This window comes from Tympanuchus pallidicinctus, unplaced genomic scaffold, assembly GCF_026119805.1.
Source record: "Tympanuchus pallidicinctus isolate F22 unplaced genomic scaffold, pur_lepc_1.0 scaffold18, whole genome shotgun sequence".
Taxonomy (NCBI): Eukaryota; Metazoa; Chordata; class Aves; order Galliformes; family Phasianidae; genus Tympanuchus; species Tympanuchus pallidicinctus.
The window spans coordinates 7,555,231-7,577,708 of record NW_026294699.1 but is presented as its reverse complement, the minus strand read 5'-3'; the positions used below and the strand labels follow the sequence as shown (position 1 = coordinate 7,577,708).

General features: G+C 38.5%; 1 protein-coding gene across 3 annotated transcripts in view; it reads left to right on the top strand.

Annotated features, from left to right (window-relative positions):
• The window catches only part of LOC128079142 (multidrug resistance-associated protein 1), a 47,825-nt gene that overhangs the window by 10,011 nt on the left and 15,336 nt on the right, over nucleotides 1-22,478 (top strand). For 2 of the 3 annotated variants that reach the window (XM_052680105.1, XM_052680107.1), the window contains exons 2-19: nucleotides 1,018-1,194; nucleotides 1,720-1,845; nucleotides 2,636-2,773; nucleotides 3,871-3,996; nucleotides 5,532-5,593; nucleotides 8,002-8,133; nucleotides 9,529-9,756; nucleotides 10,439-10,616; nucleotides 11,350-11,511; nucleotides 11,711-11,803; nucleotides 12,509-12,712; nucleotides 15,094-15,240; nucleotides 15,607-15,694; nucleotides 17,333-17,402; nucleotides 18,096-18,222; nucleotides 19,287-19,463; nucleotides 20,488-20,655; nucleotides 21,055-21,232. In XM_052680105.1, coding sequence (XP_052536065.1) covers nucleotides 1,018-1,194; nucleotides 1,720-1,845; nucleotides 2,636-2,773; nucleotides 3,871-3,996; nucleotides 5,532-5,593; nucleotides 8,002-8,133; nucleotides 9,529-9,756; nucleotides 10,439-10,616; nucleotides 11,350-11,511; nucleotides 11,711-11,803; nucleotides 12,509-12,712; nucleotides 15,094-15,240; nucleotides 15,607-15,694; nucleotides 17,333-17,402; nucleotides 18,096-18,222; nucleotides 19,287-19,463; nucleotides 20,488-20,655; nucleotides 21,055-21,232 — 2,581 coding nt within the window. Of the gene's footprint in view, nucleotides 1-121; nucleotides 224-1,017; nucleotides 1,195-1,719; nucleotides 1,846-2,635; nucleotides 2,774-3,870; nucleotides 3,997-5,531; nucleotides 5,594-8,001; nucleotides 8,134-9,528; nucleotides 9,757-10,438; nucleotides 10,617-11,349; nucleotides 11,512-11,710; nucleotides 11,804-12,508; nucleotides 12,713-15,093; nucleotides 15,241-15,606; nucleotides 15,695-17,332; nucleotides 17,403-18,095; nucleotides 18,223-19,286; nucleotides 19,464-20,487; nucleotides 20,656-21,054; nucleotides 21,233-22,478 lie in introns of those variants that run through there. The other variant, XM_052680106.1, reaches the window with a different exon arrangement.

Sequence of the window (22,478 nt, the reverse complement as noted above, 5' to 3'; positions counted from 1 at the left end):
TGTTTCCTCGTCTGTAAAATGTAGATAGTAGCATTTGTTTTTGTGACGTGCTCAGGCTGTTGCAGATGAGGTTACTGCTGTTAGGTCCCAGCAGTGGTGCTTGGTGCAGTTGCAAGGTGTGCAGCGGTTGGAAAAAATGCTGAGGAGGAAACTTTTGTTAAGGAGCTTTTGGACACGCGCCTACTTGCCCAGGAGGTGTTGCTTTCAAACAGGGGCCTGTAAGGTGTGCTTTGCCTGCTGAATACTGCACTGCTGGAAGATGCCAATAATAAACACACTGTCAAAGATGAATTTACTGCCATCATAAATAGCCCTTGTATCAATAATGGGACAGTGGTTACATTTTCATTAATTTAGTTTTGCTTTGATCATATGGAGGTTTTTCTTGTTTTCAAGAATGACGTTGAGAGAAGTAGGGAAGTGGTGAATTATACTGATGTACATCTTGTTGTTGCTGGATGGTAAATATGCTCAAGGTGAGCCTGCTGCTTCTCTCTACATGCTGTTCTTATGAATCACCAGAAACTCGCAACTGGATTTGCTGCATACAACTTTGAATTGAGGCTGTTCTGCAAATAGTGATGTTATCTCATTCTATTTGTTCCTACTTTGTGCCAGACCAACTACATTTGGTCATTTGTGCATAATGGTTACAGGGGGAGATGGCTAGCATTGTCACCTTATTTTTCTGCAATCATAATGTAAAAATCCTGGTAAATGCTGTTAAAGATCCTAATTACTACATTTGAGTGTTGTCTGTTATAGTAGCTTTGTATAGCCAACAAAAATGAAACTGATGTTATCTTGTAAAGATTCTAAATTTCTGAGCTGTGAGAGTTTCAATAAAATTGGATGCGTCTCAGTACAGAGCTAGTCTGTTGCAGGTATAAATAAGCATGCAATAAGTTACAGAATAAGACAGCTGTATACATTTTTTTTCTCATGCTTTTTTTTAATAAAGGAGTTCTGTGATTGCTTTTTCTTAACTGTTTCCTTTTTTTTTTTCTTCCTCCTCAGGATTGGAATCTGACATGGCACACAGAAAATCCAGACTTCACCCAGTGCTTTCAGAACACAGTCTTGGTCTGGGTCCCTTGTATTTACTTGTGGGTCTGCTTCCCAGTGTACTTTCTATATCTTCGTTGTCATGACAGGGGTTACATCCAAATGTCAATCCTCAACAAAGCCAAAACGGTATGTGACTCCTTAAAATCATTACTTATTAGGCTGGGTGGGTGGAATCGAATGACCTCCAGAGATCCCTTCCAATCTTAACCATTCTGTGATTCTGTTTCTCTTGATTCAGTTTTGATTATTTATTTTTAGATGTAGCACAACTGGTTTTGTTGAACGTCAGCCTGCCTGTGTGTGCAATTCAACTGTAATTTGCTTCTACTTATGCTTGATTTCCAAGTGTTGTGTTTTTCTATTGCTTTCTGAAACTGATGTATTAAAAAAGCTGTTTAAATAGTTTGTAAGGCCAGTTAAAGCACACTATTTTGAGGCAACTCAAATGTATGGTACTGAAAGTTAATGAACTCCTTTCTTGTTAGAGGGATTCAGTAGGTAAAACCAAATTATTCTTTCATGTTGTTGCTTAGAAGGATTGTCCAAAAGAGGTGATCTCATAGTGGCTCCTCTTCCATTAGCCCATTGCGTGCAGCGTCGTGCTGCCTGATCTGTGTGACCTCGTGTATAAAACACACTTTTATATTGCAGGCTTTGGGCTTAATACTGTGGATAGTCTGCTGGGCAGACCTTTTCTACTCTTTCTGGGAAAGAAGTCAAAATATTTTTCGAGCTCCGTTTTTTCTCATTAGCCCTACTGTTCTGGGTATAACTATGGTAAGTTCTTCTGTTACATCCTTGGGTGGCACAAAGGCTTAATCACTAACGTGCATCTTACTCTTCTGCAGTGTTTTAACTCTTTAAGTTACAGTTATATATATATACAGACTTAATTGACAGCTTAATTGCGAAGTGTTGAACCTGAAGTGTGTGCTTTCTTCTGGGGTGGGGGGAAACAACAAAACAAAACCAAAAACTATCCTAGCTTTGTTTGGTGTGTTACCTGTTGACATACAAGCCAGTGCTAGTTATCCTGCTTTATTTTAGTAAGGTTGAGCTGCTCTTCATTTAATAACTTGATTCAGATGTAGGGTGAAAGAATCAAGTTATGAGGAAATCTATATAACACAAATTTCAATGAACTTCAAAAAAGATTGTTGAAGATGTTACCAACTTGTTACAAACTTTCTTTGTGTGGCATTTAGTGCCTGTTAGGTTTCATGGTTTGGTCCAAAGTCTTAAAATGCCACGCAAGGCATGCAGGTGTCATCTTCAACCTCTTTCTATCCTTGCTAAGTATTGTCTTCTTTCACTGCAGTATCTCTACAATGTCAGTTTCAAGGGAAATGCCCTGCTATTTGTTTATTAGCAGTTGTCTGACGTTTATCACAGGCATGGAATGATAGTGATTACACCTGCTATTTTTGGGGAGAGAACAATAAAAAACCTGGAAGAGATTGGACATGAAATGTTAAATGAATACATTCTAGCATTCTACTTTGCATATGTGTGTAATGTGTTGTTTTAAAACCTCTCTTACAAATACATGTATCTTGTTTGTTGACAGTTGCTTGCCACGTTTTTGATACAACATGAAAGAATGAAAGGAGTACAGTCTTCAGGCGTGATGATGATTTTCTGGCTCATCTCATTGCTATGTGCCACAGTAATTTTTAGGTCCAAAATTATGCTTGCCTTAAATACAGTAAGTGATTGCTAGCCTCGTTCAGTTGAAAATAATCTTGAAAACTGTAGTAGTAGAGTAGTTGCTTGCTAATTATGCCAGTCAAGTAGTTAATGATCCATTCAGTGTGCTTTCATTCCTCGGGTTATGAAAATAAAACAAGCAAGACTTAATGGCCTTGCTTTTCTGGTTTTGAAATGTTAGAGAAATTCACTGATCTTACTACAGTGACAGTTGTTAAGAACATTCTGCTAGCTGCTCCAGAGAGGGGTCCTCTATGCTGGAATGCAGTAAGTGTGTGTAACGTTTGATTTGAAAGTGCTGAGAGTTTACATCTTCCTGTTGATTATACAGCAGATTTCCTGAAACACTTAGTTTGGTTGTAATGTGCTCTCGTGACTGTGGAGACAAAATAAGATTGTTCAAGTGAAACACTTTTCTGTCAGTCTGCTTCTCAGCTAAACCACTCCAAATGGCAGATGAATTGTGGAGCTGCCTGCAAACAGCATTATCGCTTTTCTTTCTTGAAACCCTTAAGCCATATTTTGTGAATTTTGAGAACTTTCAGCTAATTTTTTCTAGTTTTTTGTGAATGGGTTTTGTCTTTATCTATGTGTCCCTCCCTCCTTATTCTTTGTTTTCTTGGTTGTGTACTCTAGGTATCAGTCCCATCACAAATAGTGATGTAAATAGTGCTGCTCTGATTATTATTGTTGTTATTAATCATTATTTGATTTATGCTCACCATTTTTCTTTGGAAACTCTGCTCTATCTAATGCATAAGTGCCTTGCTCTTCTGCAAATACTTTGGTGTCAAATTGGGGCTTGTTGATACAACACAAGTGTTAAGGAGCACTTCTTTACAGAAGTTTGTGCTGGTGAATTTATGGCACTGACTGAGTGAAAACAGAAAGCTTCTGTATATGATAACCTTTGTCTTCTCCTCTGTTTTTACTTTCCCTTTACCAAAACAGATGTTGACTTCAATTTGCAGGGGTGGGTTCTAGTATAACATTTATGTGGTTAGCAGAGTTTACTGTAATGATCTATTTTATGTTGAAATGTTGTTTTAAGGATATCCCTCAGCCTTTTAATTACAAAATTACCTTCCTTTGCAGGACACTGAAGTGGATGCGTTTCGTTACGTCACTTTCTGCACCTACTTCATCCTGTTACTTGTACAGCTCATACTGTCTTGTTTCCCAGAAAAACCACCTTTGTTTTCTGAGGCAGTAAATGATCCTGTAAGTGTTAAGTCTATGCTGACTATTCTAAGTGAAATTGTAAGTGATGCTGTATGTTGCCACTGGTAGGCAATGCAGTCTGTGTAAATATGCCTGGAGAAAAGGGTGTGCTATTGAGTCTTTGGATCTGCTTCATCTTTGAGTTCTTTTCATCTCAACTGGGGGTAAAAAGTAATTCACTACATTTATTATCAAAATATTCAAGCCTTCTTTGCTTTGATCATGATTACAGTAATTACAAGGTGCTTTGAAAACAGTTATTTGTTTTTGTGTTCTGAGTACTTCTGAGAGTGTCTCTCGTGGAAGTAGCTGAGGCTGAGTATCTCCTCATTTCCTTTGATTTCTTAACTTGTGTGAGTTACAACAAAATTTTGAGTTGCTATAAATTTATGTTTACAAAATTCTATAAAATATTTACTGATTTGTAGGGTGTTGGATTTGCTTGGAGTCATTTTGATGCAAGTACATAAGAATTCAATATTTCTATAGTACTTATCTACTTTCAAGAATAATTAACTGTCTTGTAGTATCACTTTTCCCTACAAGGTTGAAAAACAAATTGTCACGTGAGGAGGAGAGGAAATGCAGAAGTCTGTTTTGCATTGCAATCAGGCAGTACACTTTAATATAGAGCTTAATGGAGAAACCAAGTTGTACAAACATAAGTTGAAAAGTGCAAATCTTGGGGAAAAACTTAGCTCTCCTGTTTTAATTGTAGCTTTGTAATGATGTTTGGTGAGTTTATAGATGGATACACAATAGTTGCTCCAATTATTGCTGATTAAAACTGTAGTAGATTGTGTGCCAAAGGAATGTCTGTTTTTAGCATCTTGTGGGCAGTGTTCAGGGTAGTGAAGAAGGGTCTCCACTGGAATTTGTGTAGTAAATCACTTTGTGCCTTTTGAGATTCTTCTGGATTCTCTATTATTTTAATCCAACCAGATTAAGAGAGGATATTAACCAGAAGAGGTTAAAGACAGCCATTGATCTGGATGCAGGACATGAGCTGGCTGTGTGCATTTGTAGGTCTGGATATGTTGTTTCCCATATGTGTTGGTGAATGAGATGTAGGGCTTTTGGGGGTTTGTTTTGGGATGTTTGATTATTCTTTGTTTTGCTTTTCAGTTATTACTTGTGTGTTTGTTTTGATGGAATCTTAGCCCTTATGTACCAGAACAGTGCAGTTGAGCTCTTCTTTAGTGACACTAATTGTAACCAAATAACACATTCATGCTTTCATGATAACATTCCTTGCATTAATATAGATAAACTTATGCTGTTTTATAACATTCCATCAACTATTTATGACTTACTGATAGGGTGCACTTCTATTTTTGTGAAATCCACAAAGCTAGACTTCCCTGTTTGTTGTTGTTTTTTTTCTTTATTGAACAAGTTCTAAACAGCATAAATGACAAATTTAATACTTTTGGAAGGAAAGCAATAATTCAAGCATGTTTTCTGGTTGATTTGTTTCTGATGTCTCTGTATCAGTTACGTTTATGTGTGGATTGGTTTCTTTTTCTCTCCTTTAGAAGCCATGTCCAGAGTTCAGTGCATCTTTCCTGTCAAGAATCACCTTCTGGTGGATCACTGGGTAAGTCCAACACAGTACACAAAGCATCAGTTAGAATTATATCTTAGAATCCTGCTTTCTCAGTTAATTTGACAATAATCATGTAATGCTTATTTTGGCTATTTTGTCTGGCTGTTTTGTAAACAGATTAAATTGATATGTTTTTCAAATTTTTTTTTTCTTCCAAATCATGCTGTAGAATCCCTTGTTACTTTTTGCATCTTTTGCCAGGTTCAGTTCCATCTGTGCCTTTGCTTTCCTGATCTCAGTTTTACATGTCTGAGCTGCATCCCAGGCCACACTGCCTGTGTGTTTCCTTCTTTTCCCTCAGTTTGACCATCAGGCTGTGATCACTACAGCCCAGGCTGTCTCCACTCTTAACCTCTTTCATGATCTTCACTGGTGAGCACCAAGGCCAGTCATCCTTCTCCTCTGGCTGATCTTATCCTTAACGATCTCCTGGATTGTTTACAGCCCACTGTTGTATCCCCAGAGCCATCCAGGTGGTTTAAATTCTCCCATCAGGATGAAAACCTGCAAGTGTAGTTCTTCTTGTAGCTAAAACAGGAAGGCATCGTCAACAGGCTTCTCCTTGATTAGGAGTTCTCTAGTAGACCCTTACCACCAGATGTCCTGTATTGATCTGATCCCTAATTTTTACTCACGAGCTCTCAACCTGATCATGGCTGTTTTTTAGTGGCAGCTCTTTGCCATCTCTCTACTTAATAACATAGAGGACAACTCTCCCATCCCTCTTTCTCTGCCCATTTCTTCTGAAAAGCTTTCCTGTTGTGTGATTTGTTCCATGGTGTTTTCATGATAGCAATTAAGTCATAGTTCTCAAATTGCATTGTGGTTTCCAACTCCTACTTATTTCCCCTTCTGTATGCATTAGTGTAGAGGCACTTCAGCTGGGCTATCAGCTGTGTTACCTTCCTAGAGGTGGCATCCTTAATTCCTTTGGAACAATTCTGAGGTTTTCCCCTAATATTTCCTAAAGTGTCAGTGTTCTCTGGCTCTTTTCAGTCACTCAGAACTACATCCCTCTCCCCAATCACACCTAGTTTAAAGCTCTGCTGATGAGTCCAGCCAGCTTGCTGCCCAGAGTATTCTTGACTCGCCTGGTCAAGCTGTGTCCCATCCAATGTCCCCATCTTCAGTTTCTTGAAGGTGTGACAGAGAACTCAAACCACTGAGCATGGCACCTTCCACACAGCCAGTCATTTACTTCATTTGTTCTCCTCCTTCTACCTGGGTCTCAGTCTCCAACTGAGGGGATAGAGAAGAGTATTGCCCATGCTCCAGATTCCTTCAGCATCTTTCCAAGGGACATAAAGTCTTTTCTGATGTTTCGTAGTCTCCTCATTACAGCCTCATGTGACCTGACTTGAAACAGCAGGAATGGTATTAGTTTTCTGGCTTTATTAGACGTGCTAGAAGTTCTTCATGTAACAAATGCAGGCTCCCTATAGTCAGCAGACCTCTCTAGAGAGATTGTGACAAATGGGTGCCTCAGTGCCTCTGATTGAGGAGTCCTCAATTACTAATAACTCCTCCACCTGTTTTTGGTGGTTCTAATACGGATGCTTCATTGGACTAGCTTAATGTCATCGTCCCTTCTTGGTTCTTGACTGTTACCCATACCCTCTCCTTTTTCCAGACCCAGAGCCTCACATCTGTTGCTTAGGAACTCTTTATAAGTTAGGGGGAGACTCCTCCAGCTTTGAGCTGAAATGAGAGTCTGGTCTCCTGCATTTTATTGTGGTCTGAATGCTTAGGATTGAAAACTAGCTTAGCTCCTTCTCCTTGCAGGGACTTCCATTGGGGTTGTTGGTCAGCTCGTGTCAATTCACAACACCATGCAGCAGCCTCTCAAATTTCCAGGTACTATGCTGTGTGCTGCTGGTGGTTTCTTGCAGCCTGGTTACTTGCTCAGAAATTTAATTGAGCTGGGCACAATTGAACCCATAACATCCACCTCTGCCCTAATGTTTTTGTGTGTTTAAACACAGAGAGATGGTAAATATTATTTGTGTATATTTGTGGTTGGCTCTTGGCCAGAGTTGAAAATAATTTGGCCAGATGAAAATAATTGCTTCATAAAATGAAAAGCTAATAAAGATTTTGCAACTCAGTAGGCATGAGAATATTAGTGGCTGATTTTCAAGATACCACTTAATCCTTTTATTTTCTTCTCCCTGAAATTTGTATTTGACATATCCTGAATCTTTAGCTCTTTTGGTGCCTATTTCTCAGTAAAGATCAGAAGATTGTATGCAACTAAATTCCTTCTTAACATCAGGACCTGTGTTGCTGCAGATAACAATTGTTACAAACAGAGCTGGCTTTGTTTCTGGGCAGAATCTTGTTTTGTGATATGTATGTTACTGATATTCTCAAATATATAGTGTTAATTCTTTCTCCTGCAGATTGATGATTCAGGGTTATCGGAGACCTCTGGAAGCTAAGGATTTGTGGTCATTAAACAAAGAGGATATGTCTGAGCAGATAGTGCCAGGTTTGGCAAGAAACTGGGCAAAAGAATGGGCAAAGACCAAGAGGTAAGTTAACTATCCTATTACTGATAGAGCTCTCATTAAGAAAAGAAAACTAATTGGTTGAGAACCACTTTGTTAAAATGTTATGGATTCTCTGTGTATTTCTAAAATCCTAAGAAGGAGGAAATAACTGTGTGGATGTACCTGCTGGAGAATACTAGGGAAGGTAAGGCATACTGGTGCTCAGAAACCATGCTGGAAGGATCTGAGTGTTGCTGTAGTAGGGAGGCCATCCAGGGTCTAGGGTAGATGAGTGTTATGAAGGATATGATAGTTCCTCTGAGATGTAAGGGTTCAGAAACTCAAGTTACTTGGCACTTGCTTAGAAGTGTTTGTCACGTATTACTGAATCTGCTTCGGCAAGGCTCAAAGTGGCAACTCCGTATTTGTCCTTAAATGCATACAGAATAGAAAACAAATTGGATTGTGTTTCTTTTTCAAGAGGAGTTGCACCAAGTTTTGCATGAGACCTTCATGTTCTAAAGCTGATTACTGTAAGTTTTAATGTATAGGAGTTTTTAATCCCCCTGGGAGGGAATGTTTTCTCACACACTTCAACCATGTAATACAGGAGCTTGAGCTCCCTCTATAGTTAGTGAATCCTCAGGAGTTCAGGGTGTAAACTGAGAAGCTGCTTTCTTTCCTTTGACCATATAGGGAGCTTGAGCACCTAAACAAGATGTCTAAAATTAGAAAGACTGCATGCCTGTAGTTTCCATTCTACTTTCATCATCTCTTACTTCATCAAATAGAAGTACCTTTTCATTGAAGGAAGAATACTTGCTTGTTTCCATAGTGTATTTTTACATATAGCTTGTCCTCAGAAGTTCGGAAGTATGTAGTTTAACATAAGCCAGGTGTTTGGAATGGGTGTATTCAGCTCATTGGGGATGACGACATAAATCTGACTGCAGAATTTTAACCCCTGTGGTACAATGAGGCCTTGATTTTGATGAAAGTTCAGCATACTGAATTCTAGAATAATAATAACACTTTTTTAATGAGTTTAATGCAGATTACAGCCCTGTTCCTCATTCCCCTATAGTGCTATAGGAAAGATTGACCAGGAATGTTATCTACCCGTATGAGGAAGATCATTTCTGAATGGCTGTTCATCTAGCTATGGCAATGTAATTAAAAAGGTGGTTGATTGGCAATAAAACCTGGTTACACTATTAAGAACTGTGGTGTATGGCTGTGTGTGTTGCTGGACACTTGCTGTTGCTAAAATGAAGAATGATGCAAGAGGCACAGGCTGGTGAGGTGGCTGGGATCAGAAGCTAAACAGCCTAGCTGAAATAAATGTCTCGTTTGTATACTGTGCGTTTTTCCATTTGGCTTTATACTTGTATAAAGGTTGCATTGTGTACCTTTAATATGTTATAACTCTTATTTCAGGCAACCTTTGAACATGCTATACTCATCCAAAAAGCAACAAAAATCAAGTGATTCCAATGGTGAAGTGACGGAGGAGGCTGAAGCTTTGATTATAAAACCATCTCAAAGGAGCTCTGAGGCATCTTTATCCAAGGTGTTATATAAAACTTTTGGACCATATTTTCTCATGAGCTTCCTGTTTAAAGCAGCGCATGATCTCTTGATGTTTGCAGGCCCAGAGATTTTGAAGTAAGACCTGTTTACTTTATTATTGAATTAAAAATAAGCAGACAGGTTTCTGAGTACGCTGGTATTTCAGTCAGTTACCAAACTGTTTTGCCTGTAGCTGGATCAGTTGGGTGCAGCTATCATCCAAATTATCATGCACACAGATTACTTTGATCCATTGGTTTTCAAATTATAACATCACGTATCAAATGTTTGATGTTATTTGATTCCACCATGAAGAAAGTGTGGCAAAAGCATAACCAGCAATTACAGGAAAGTGTATTTGTTTCTTACCAGTGATGACTGTGGAAGTCAGAAGTCTAAAGGTTTTTATAACCAAAAGTCACAATATGTGTTGCAATACTGGGCAAAAGCAGTAGGAGAGATTGTATTACTTTGAGGTGAGAAGTAGTAAAACAACTTTAAGTAGCTGCATGTTTGCTGGAGGAAATATAAAACTTTTCACTCAGGGAACGCTGTACATGTAAGATGTGAAGTTTTTGTTTTAAAGGAGTACATTGTTAGCAGTGAGTACTAGTATAAAATTGTGTCCTGTTGCTGAGAAGTTAGCTTAAGTGTTTTATTTAAGTTTTGCACTTTGGGTACTTGCATGGCCCACAGAATGTTTGGAATAATCGTATTGTAACCTTGAAACTTCCTTTTGAGTTGCATAAGTCAAGAATGCTAATTCCTCTCTCCACAGATTGCTAATCAACTTCGTAAATAACAAAAGTGCCCCAAACTGGCAAGGCTACTTCTATACAGGGCTGCTGTTTGTTTGTTCATGTCTTCAGACATTGATTCTTCATCAGTATTTTCATATTTGTTTTGTAACTGGAATGAGGCTGAAAACAGCTATTGTTGGGGTAATCTATCGAAAGGTAGGTGCTTCCTCTCAGTATATATCTCCAGTGTCTTTGTGAGTGCACTGTTTAAGTCTGAGTAACTTAAGTAGTTTGGAATCAGCCCAGCAGAATCTCCTAACTTCTCCTAGAAGTAAAAGAGTATCTGACTTATAAATACAAAGATTGGAAATGAAATAATTTTGAGAATAATTAGTTGAAGTTCTGGTGCCCTTTTCTTCCCACCAGCAAAGAAGAAACTTTGTCACAGTTAAATTGGGGGTCAAACTGCTTCAGCTTGTGCAAAAATTAAGATACATCCACATTCTATGATTTTGTGATTCACACTTTCATCTGTGAATTAACAGACAGCACTACCTCATCTTGGAGTAAGCTGGAACGTTTTAGAAGGCTCTGGACTGGTTGCTCTATGTAAGAAAAATGTGTGACAAGAAGCGAGGGTTCCACTTTTTAGAGTTAAAAAGGGAAGCAAGCAACCTTCCTGTCCCTACAAGCAATAAAAACACCAACCAACCCTAACCACAAATACCTGCTTGCTATTTTTAATTTAACCCAGATGCTTCCATCAACTTGCATTAGATGTGCAAAGTAGAATATTGAAGCATGAAAAGAATTGCTTGTAATTATAAAGTTAGTTGCTTTGTAAGGCAGTTACGTTTTAGAGGACAAAAAGCAAATAAGTAGACCTTTTTTCATGATGTATGATTTTTATTTTTATTTTTAATTCTTTATTTTAAAAATCTGCACCCAGGCTCTTGTTATCACAAATTCTGCCAGAAAGACTTCTACTGTGGGTGAAATTGTGAATCTAATGTCTGTGGATGCTCAGAGATTCATGGACTTGGCTACATATATAAACATGATCTGGTCTGCACCTCTTCAGGTGATACTAGCACTGTACTTACTGTGGCAGGTGAGCATTGTGTTTCTTGTTTCCTGCATGACTGCAGAGAGCTGTTGCTCAGGCCAGTGGAGCATTTAAAGCAAAATAGAGCAAATGCTGTTCAGAAAACTTTCAGAGCTAGATTTGTCACTGTCAATAAGTGTTTGACTCAAGATCTTAAATACTTATTGAAAACTCTTTTGTTACAATCAGATGTTTTTCTCTTCAGAATTTAGGTCCTTCTGTACTGGCAGGTGTTGCTGTCATGATTCTTCTGGTTCCCGTGAATGCTGTGATGGCAATGAAAACAAAAACATATCAGGTAAGAAACTTCTGTGTATGTGACAGTGATTTTAAGAAACATGTACTACTGTGACTTGTTTCTACAAATCTACTATGTTCTTTCTGATAAAAACTTTATTACTGAGTTAAATACATTTCCCTCAACTGTTGGTAATTTATTTGAATGAAACCTTTTAGCTCTGGGTGTTCAATGAAATATCCTGCAGCATTTGGTTCCTGCATGGGACAAGTAGGAGTACACAGCTGTGCTGTCACGGGTAATAGCTGTCTAGGATAACAGTCTTGGTGGAAGCCTGCAAACTGCGCTGGGTGCTGAGTCAGAACATCCGTTCAGGTTTTGCTCAGCCCTTGTTAAAATATTTTCTTTGCAGATCTTACTCTCCTAATGTTCTGTCGTCTTACTGCTGAATAGAAAGCTTTTTGACTTAGTACACCATGAGAAAGCCACTGATAGTGCTGCAAATAAAGCAAAAACAAGTTTGGGCTGAGGTTAGATGCAAAGTAGACTTTCAGTTGTGTGAAGAATTCTTTTAATTGGTGTAAAACATTGCGGTGATTCTGCGTACTTGCTTGTTAAGATTGTGTCTCAGATTTCTTGCTTGGAAGTTCGTAAGCTTTTGATGATAATGAGGCAAATTTCATCATTGCAAAATAGAAGTTAAAACCTTTGTGGTTCTGCCAAGTACTGTGCTTTGTTAATTATTCATTGCACTGTTGTTTTCAGGTGGCACAGATGAAGAGCAAAGACAACAGAATTAAGCTGATGAATGAAATTCTTAATGGGATTAAAGTTCTAAAACTTTATGCTTGGGAATTAGCCTTTAGAGAAAAGGTACTGGAGATCAGACAGAAAGAGCTCCAAGTCCTGAAAAAATCTGCTTACCTTGCTGCAGTGGGTACCTTCACTTGGGTTTGTGCTCCTTTTTTGGTAAGTGAAACAAATTTGTAGGCCTGTTCTTCTCTTTTGGGTCATATTTTCCAAAACAATGTTTGAGAACTTTTTTTTTTTTTTATGGGAAAGTGGGAATTACCTCTGCAGTAGTGGGAAACTGGACTCTTTTGTCTTCAGTTCCCTGGGAAAAGGCGTTTCTGTTTTACATGGATCTTAATAACATGCATGTTGAATGCATCTAGAAGTTGATGACGGTTATTTAAAAATAAAAGCCTCTTGTGTTCCCTTACCGTTTTTACTGCTATACTCAAGGGACCTAAGACTAAAAGTACTGTCAGATTAAGAAGATTACTGTGTGCACAGCACCCTCCAGCTGGTAGTTGTGGCTGACAGCAGAGAGAAACTTCCTTATTTCAATATGTTTCTGGAAGCAGCAGGTCCTTGGTCAGTTGGAACAATGCACAAGAAGAGTGCCTCTGGCCTGAGTTCTCCACACATCTATTTAAGAACAATGTGGTGAGGTAAAGCTATTGCAAAGCCTAGGACTTGCATTAAATTCTTATTATTAAAAATATTCTTGGTATGTGAAACATCTCTGCTGTGTCTGTGGTTAGCTTACATTCAAACTAATGAACGGGAGAGAGGAGTGAGATCACATCAAAATTGCTTCAGACCCTATTAGAACAATGGGGCATTGCTCTTCTGCATAGAGGCAAATAGAAGCCATTACTACATTAGGATAAAATATGTACGGTTCCAGTTGAAGGTGTTTAAATGTACTTTCCAGTCTCAAATTCCTTCCCTTCAAGCATTTAGTGTTTATATTATTTTCTGGGCATGATGAAAGGCAGAAGAAGCAGTGCCCTGGATAGGAAACATAAGCTGCATTCTTTAGCAAATGCTTTCCTATAACAAGTCTGAGATGGTTTTAATATAAATATATTATTAAATGAAGTTTCTAAATAAAACTATGCAGGTGGACTCCTTCATGCTGCTCTGCAGAATCTGGGAAAGCAAATTCTCCTGATGAGCAGCTTTGTTTCAATACATGTTGTGTTTGTGGCAATAGGCCTGAACCTCAAGAGTTTGCCACTGTTGCAAGGCTGCCGTTTAGTGTGCTGTTTCCTAGATCTTTATTGGTGGTAAATGTTCTTCTGTGAACTTCTGATTAAAGAATTATGCGCATGCCTACTTGAAAGCACTTCTGAAATGCAAAATACTTTCTCTTCTACTTTCTCTTCTACTTCTCCAGTTTCAATGGCTGGGGCTCTTCACCACATTGTTTAATAATGCTGTCAGGAAGCTATTCATTGGGCACTATCTCCCATAGTGCTGTCGGTGCTGATAAAGTTCTATTTCAGACTAGTTGCTGACAACACAGGAGTGCAGACATGCTGCTTCTGAAGTTATTCTTTGGGTCCTGTCATGTTTTTGTTCTCTGTGGGAGGGCTTTCTTGCTGGGATATGATTGTCCAAACTTAGGACTGTACAAACAAACTACTGGACCAGGCACAGCTGAGTCAGCCACTGTAAGATGGATAAGGCTTGTCTTCACAGCAGTCAGATTTTAAACATAAATTAGCTAATTAGTTCACACCTTGTAGGAGAGAGGTTATCAGTGGTTAAACAACCTTGTTTTGCTGTGTCAGTTTCTTGTTATATACAGAGGTGTGAGTGCTGTCGTCATGAAAGGAAACGGAGTAAGAGGAAGAGGCATATTGTGATTGGGAAGGATTGTGCTGTTTTTCTTTGGCTTAACTTAGTTTGCTTTAGTTTTATTATAATTTAATCAACATAATTTTGAAGAATGTAGATGTGTATGGCTTTTATTTGTATATCTTGATGATAATGATTTATTGTCATTTTCTTGTTCTGAATAAAAGTTAAGTTCTTCTATTGTGAACTGTTCAGGTAATTCTTGCAACGCAGTAATATTTAAAATTTCTTAGAAAATCTACCCTTGTTAAAGAGGGCTGTACTTTGATACCTAGGGTTGTGGTGGTCCCTATGGAATATAAAATAGGCCAGCACTGGGATATTTCCAACTTTTCAGTCTATGTACATTACTCATCTAGGGTCTGTTGATTGATTTAGAAGTGAAGGAGAGCAGGGACAAAGGCTAGCAATCGTTCCTTTCCTTCCCTTCTCAGGTAGTGCAACCACAGGTAGCCTGGGACGTCGGTGGCTTCCCCCTCACTGTGTGCAGAAAGTGAACACTGGACTCCTCCTCAGAAGTTTTCCAAGAGGCACCATCAACTTATTTTTTTTTTTTTCCCCACAATATATTTAAATCAAGTGTTTGTTCTGGGAGGTGCTTGCCGGAGTACAGGGTTTACCAGAATGTTGCTCTTTGATTTTAGACCTCTGGCTTAAAAAAGGTGTTGCTCTAATCATAACCATCACGCTTTGTGTTTCAGGTTGCCTTGTCCACATTTGCTGTGTATGTCAAAATAGACGAGAACAATGTCCTGGATGCTCAGAAGGCATTTGTATCCCTAGCTTTATTCAACATTCTCAGGTTTCCGTTGAACATACTTCCTATGGTTATCAGCAGCATAGTAGAAGTAAGATTTCATTCATTAACAGGCTTTTCTGTGCCACTGGTTGGAAAGAGTACAGTTGTGTGCTCAAATAACATTTGCTAGTTATGATGAAATTCGGTCATCTCAAAATGAACTTTGCATTTCCTCTATATTGAATGCTGTACAGGCAAAATTATCAGTCTTGGGTGTGGTGGATGAGCGTACCTGAAATCACTCATATTTCTTGTGCTGGGAAATGCAAGCTTGACTACTCAGGAAGCTACAGGATGTTTGTAAGAAGAGGGATTAGGGGTGTCTAGTAATGATGTAATATATGCATAGTGTAAAATATTGCTCTTAAATATAATAGCAGAATATAAGGTAGTTTTGTATCTCTTTCTAATGTAGGCTAGTGTCTCCTTGAAGCGCCTTCGGGTGTTCCTGTCTCATGAAGAGTTAGATCCAGACAGCATAATCAGGGGTCCCATTACAAATGGTGAGTTTCTTTTGCTACTGAAAAAGAACTTGTGCAAATTTCTGGTGGCTTTGCAGTGTCTCTTTTGTTTTCTGTAACAAATACACTGCACTTTGCTGGATTTCACCATTTTCAGACAGTAAGCAGAGAAGGGATGTTGTAAAAATGAAAGTTGTATTGAGTTTCTATCACTTTCTCAGGTGTTATTTCTCTCTCCAGCTTTTGTGCCCAAGATACAGAATGATTGCATCCAGGCACAGTGATCACTTTAAAAGTGACTTGTTAGACAGTTCATTGGACAGGTGTACTCATTTGAAAGTTAAGAGGTTGATAATGGTCCCAGAACCAAGTGTTTTGGAGAAAAGGAATTGTAAATCACTTCAATGCCTTTAAAAGAGGATGCATAAGTCCCACTTCTGGCACGTGCCTCCACTTCATTCTGTACAAAAAGCATCACTGTGAGCTTTGCTGTATCTAGCACGTATATTTGACTGCTCTGGTTATATACAGCTGTTCAGGAGGTAAATGAGCTTGAAGGGAGATTTACTGAATAGCCATTGCCCTTCATCTTGCAAGCAAAGCTTGACTTAACTATATCAGTTATTCATAAATGGTTTTCTACTTCCTTTTTTCAAAGACAATGAAATCTTTGTTGCTTCCTTTCATGTGGATAGCTGAGCTCTGTATCAATTCAGTCACTTGATTATCCTGTATAGATTCATCTACTTTGTTTCTTTGTTTTTTTTTTTCTTTCTTATTGCATCTTCCCTTGGGAATATCTCCTCCCCTTTCTCAGTTGATGACCGTGAATACTTCACTCACAAATCTTTAGTGGATTTTTAAAGCAATTTTGTCCATAACGGTTTGTAATTGTGTTCACTCGGATGTATATTTAGGCCTAGTATTTATTGTCTATTTGATTGTATTAGATATAATGTATTTGCAGTTGTTGCTGTAAAAACTGATAGGTACCACTACCAGGCAACATTCGGACCCTCTGGACCTGATCTAAAGAGAAGAGAAGGAAAAAGAAAAATGTTTCCCAGAGGTGTTGTGGATGAGAAGTCAGTCTCAAGAAGGCCAGGCTGAACCTGTCTGAGCAAGCTGTTCTAGTGGAAGCAGTTGCTGCCCGTGGTACAGAGGTTTAAACTAGATGATCATTGAAGTTCCATCCAACCCAAATCATTCTGGGATTCTCGCAACACTGCTTTTGGTCAAAATTAGTTGGTATTTCATCTCTCCTGTTATTTTTGTGGTAACTTAGCCTTCCATGCGGAAGGATCGGTTCAGCTGATGTTTTTCCTTAAGGCTCAGCTCAGATTGAGGCTGCTAGCTTCTTGAACTGACTTTGCAGTGGGGTTGCTGGATAAAGAGGGAGATGGTTGAATCTCTTACAGTTGATGTTCACGTACCTCCTGGTTACTGAAGAAATGTAACTTCAGAACTTCTGACAAGGTTATGCTAATTATTCTTATGTTTATTATCCTGCTTTGAACGGAACACGAGGTTTTGGTAGGCAGTGGGTTTTTGTTCTGCTACAGAAGTAGCTATATACATTTACTTTGGTGTGCTTAAATTTTCTTCTCTGGCTTAATCCAAAACATACAGTTTAGCTGCTTGCATTCACATTTGTGTAAAATCATATTTTCTGTTCATCAGCTGAAGGAAGCATTGTTGTAAAGAATGCAACATTTAGCTGGTCCAAAACAGATCCTCCTTCACTGAATAGGTAAGCATTGGTACCCTTTGTTCTACTTGGTTGTTTTTCTGCATCATAAATTATCTGTATTTAGATTAGGAAGTCTATATGAAAAAGATTTTGTTTCCTTAAAGTAACAGGAAAACAAATATATGTTTATTTTTATTTACTATGTTTATTTTGTACATTTATTTTACATATACTTATACAAATAAAAAAAAGATACAGTAGCAAAAGGTTTAATGGAAGGGGGAAGCCTCAGAGATGTTAAGCTTTTGCTACAGGCTGCAGGTGGGGATGAGCTCCATCTAGAGGATGCAGTTAGGTTGTTTCCTCATCCCATGTCCCTTATGTTTGCACTATGTGCCATGCCTTCCCTGTGCTCTGTATCCTTCCTTAATTTTGGCTGCTCTTTCTTGGATCTTAAATTGCATTGTCCTTTGGGACAAGGATGCTGTTTGAGGAGCAATGATTTATATTACATTTCTGCTAACAGAACATTTAAGAGAAAAATTGGAAGTGGTTTTTTTTTCTTTCTGGCTGATTACACGTGAAGATGTTATTTCCTATTTAAGAAAAGCTGTGTACTTTCTGAAAGAAAGGTTGTATTTTCAAATGGTTTAAGTTCTTGTGCTGTGTCAGAATTTATAGGCTGTTCAGTAGATTGTTTAACTACTGGGATATGCCAGCAAGTGAGGCTGAATTGCATGCACTTCATTTCAGCATTAACTTCACCGTTCCCGAAGGTTCCCTGATAGCTGTTGTTGGCCAAGTTGGCTGTGGAAAGTCTTCATTGCTGTCTGCATTACTGGGGGAGATGGACAAAAAGGAAGGCTACGTGGTTGTCAAGGTGTGTGATGTTCTTACAAATTGCTCAGCTATTTGTGGGTATTGCCTGAGTGATTCCAGATTTGCAAGTTAAACGAAGAAGACAGCCTTTCAAATGAGCACACATGTGGCCCAATTTCCTGGCAAGCCATATTTAACACTCTGTTAAGGATTAACTTCTAAATTTGTCAATTTCAGGTTTAGCCAAATAGACAGAGTAGTGGAAGTCTCAAAGATAAATTCTGTTGAGTCTTGTTGGCAGCCAGGTATGGGGGAAAGAGCCCCTATTACATGTACTCCAGGATGAGGAGGAGCAACATTAAGTCATACCTTCTTAGACATCAAAAAGTTGCAAGGGGAAAGGGTATGCCTGTCCCCCTACACAGAGATTCCCAAACATGGGAGAAGCTACAGTTTAATTTAACAGCAAAACAAATCTGTTGCATTTGAAAAAAAATAAAATAAAAAAATTTCATGTTTGATCACCTCCAAAATTGTTCTGGAAAAACCAAAGAAAGAGCTGAGCAAATGATTATTAGTGCCAAGTGCCAAGTGAAGGTAGAACTGTGCTTCGAAGTGAATTATTTTGTAGCAGCCAAGTCTTTTCCTTTGAAGTGACATTCTTACATAAGAGCAACTTCCCCTACTTTTAGCAGAAATCTCTTGGCAGGAATGCATTTGTTAAACACTCTTACATTCCCTATTAAACTGTTTTATGGTGGACATAATTTATGGCTAGATGAAAGAGCAAAGCTGTAATGACTTTTAACATCCAGTAATTGTGTAAATATTCTCTAAACAAATGTTTCTTCTGAGTTTATGTTAGGGAGTCATGTTTTGTTTGAAGTCTTTTATTTTCCACCAATGCACTTTGTTACATTCACTTGCAGAGAGGATTAAAAAAACCAGCATATTTTAGAAGGTGCTGCCCCAAGTGCACACATTTGTCTGTGTCATTCCAAGGTGACCATAGGCAGTTTGTGAAATACAGAGCACTGCCAGCCTCACAAGGCCCTGCTGTGCTTTGACTTCGTGAGCACTCTTTTTGTCTTAACTACTGAATAAGGAACTTGAATTTTTTTGCAGGGCTCTGTTGCTTATGTTCCTCAGCAAGCCTGGATCCAAAATGCAACTTTAGAAGATAATATTATCTTTGGAAGAGAGATGAATGAGAGCCGGTACAAGCGTGTTATTGAGGCTTGTGCACTTCTGCCTGATTTAGAGATTCTTCCTATGGGAGACAGAACAGAAATAGGAGAAAAGGTATTTAAATGCCCACTCTAAGGCTGCTATTACTAGTAGATAAGGCCACATGACTTCTACTTTGTGGTAAAGTTATACTGAGTTGAAAACATTCAGAGTAGAAATCCTCCAGAATAAGAGGCAAATTTGAACAGTATGTATTTCTTTAACACTCAAAGGGGGGAAATGTTTTCTCAATTACAAGTGCAAAAGCATCTTAAAAAAGCCTGTTTTTTAAAAGCAGCTCTGAGTTGCCATGATCATAGAGCATAAACATTTGTGGAAATTGGAAGAGAAACTTCTAAATAACTTCAGGGGGGAGTGTGTGTAGGAGAATTTGTTCAGGTTTTCTTTTTGGCTTTTGGTTGCAAAAATATATGCAGTGTGATATTTAGAAACTTGCCTAAATGTTAGAGTGCTCTGGTTTACAAGCAGTACCAAGTGTTCCTTAAACACATGGCCAGCTGTGTGTGTAGGTAACCTGCTTGGCATTTGCTAAGCTGATGCCCTCCAGAGGAGAGGAAGGGATATGCAGAGACATATGCTCTGCCTGATGAATAGATTTAGATGGGGTATAGCTGCCAACTGTCAGCTTCTGGTCTGGATTCAGGTAAGTGTGCAGCTTTATTTTCCTTACAAGAAGTTTGGCTTGTCAGAAGGCCAACCAAACTGTAGGGTGTGCCTGCTCAGAGTTTATGAGATGGGGGGAGCATTGTAGAAATAAGGCTGAGAGGAAAATTAGCCTCTGAATCCACGGCCTGTGTTTATTCCTTGCAAGATTAGTAAACAATACTTTTTTGTTTACCAGCTCCTCGTTGACAGATATAAGTTAATAGACTTCCTTCTAAGGGGATTTTGGCTGTAGTTGTTCATATTGTAGTAGTGAATAACTTGTAATAAGTATCTTGTTTATTCAGTGCTGAAACTTCTGTGGTTTGCATAAATCTACTACGGCTTTTCTAGTTTACAAGCACTGTGCTTCTTTCACTACTGCAAGGAATCAACTTTTAGATGTAAATAAAGGATATTTTCTTATTTTCTCCAGGGTGTGAATTTGTCTGGAGGACAGAAGCAGCGAGTTAGTCTTGCTCGAGCAGTCTACTGTAATGCAGATACCTATTTATTTGATGATCCTTTATCAGCTGTTGATGCTCATGTTGGGAAGCATATTTTTGAAAAAGTTATTGGACCAAAAGGAATCTTAAAAAATAAAGTATGTAATGATGTAATAACTTGTCTTTGGGGAGCAATTTTTTTTTCTTTGCTGAGTTCAAATGATTCCAAGTTGCACAAATTTCACCTTCAGACTTGTGCTTTAAACATGAAAAAAATAGAAGGATCCTTCTGAGATGCTTTTTTTTTTATTATTTTTTTTATTAGAAATCTTAAACTACTTAGTTTTTGTAATAAGAAATACTTTGGTTTCTCTAATTCAAAATTCTGGGAAGGAAAAGCCAAAAGACAAGGACAGTTATTTTCTTTGAAATGTTGCATGCCTGTCCATAATTTTTACTGTATTGTACGCAGAATTAAGGCTGTGAGAATAGAAGCTTAATAATTGTATTTGCTAGTTTGAGATGTTAGAATCATTTTTTTTTCTTTTTCTGTCTAGACACGGGTTTTAGTAACCCACGCAGTGAACTATCTGCCTCAAATGGATACAATTCTGGTAATGACTGATGGAGAAATTTCTGAGATGGGCTCCTATCAGGAGCTGCTGAAGCAAGATGGAGCTTTTGCGGAATTCCTTCGTACTTACGCGAATGCTGAACAAAACATGGAGAGCAGTGGTAAGCTTCCAAGTAAATCCTCTTTTCGATTGACTGATACGTGACATGTTAAGGGATTCCTGTTGAAGGAAAAATACTAGTTGTATTGGTTATAACTGCTATTTCTCTTGCTATAGCTGTAGGTAGAAACAGTTTTTGAGGGCACTGGAGATTGTGAGGTTAAACGCACATTATTTTTCTTAAAACTTAGCAAAATATGAAACAGTCCTGTAGTGGAGTAGCTGTCACCGAGATCAAAATTAAAATGGTTATGAGATCCAGTAAGAGTCAACTGGGGTTTTTACATCTTTCCCTCTGCTTCTTTATGCAGGTAGCTTCTTTGGAAAGCTGCATCTAAAATTAAACTATCACTTTGCATTAAAAAAGTACCTACGTTTGTCTTGCTTTTGGTAGTTGTTCCATTCTCTGGCTTTTAGTATGGCTGATTTGCTGATGATGCTAGTAGTCTGGCCAGTTGGGTTTGTGTGGATTCATGGCTGTGCTCTGGTCACACCTTCCCCTTCCAGACTGGGAACTGTAACTGCAAAGCCTCTTGTTTTGGATGTTGTAAGTGGTTACTTTACAACTACCTGTCTTACCACTGTTTTCCCTGTATTTCTCATACAAACTGTTTACAGCAGATGCAGACTTTTGTTTTAAAGGGCTTGGAGCCAGGAGTTTTGCTGTTGGGTTTTCTGTTGTTGTTCCCAAGTGGCTTCTTCATAACTTCAATTTGTCCTTGCAAAGCCTGGAGCTATTTTTAGTGTGTTTGTGGGGAGGAAAAGTAAAACTTACAGAAGTACATTGTAAGGTTTAAATAAGTAGGTAGCTCTGAAAGTAGTGCTTCTTAATTAATCCATCTGTTGCATGGAAACAACAAGAGATACGAAGAGCACATTAACATTATTTGATGGAGCACATTCTCAGCTACAAAATGCTAGTTTTCAACTTAGTCATCATCATTGTCATTAATGGTTCATCACTGGCAAAAATGTGCAAGAACTGCGTGCTGTGCTTCTAAAAGTCTGTATGAGCAGAGGTGCCCCCCTTGTCACTGTTGCCAACTGCTAAAATGCACTACTAGTGCCTCACTGTGCTACACCCACTGTTTGGACTCCATCAGTGTTCAGCAGCGTCCATGAATGTCAGTGGGTGTCACCTTTTCCATGTGGAGGAATTCAGTTCCACCCCTTTGCTTCTTCCACCCTTCCACGTCAGATGCCGTTGTGTCAGAGTGCCCCTCTGCTGCTGTCACACAGCAACAACG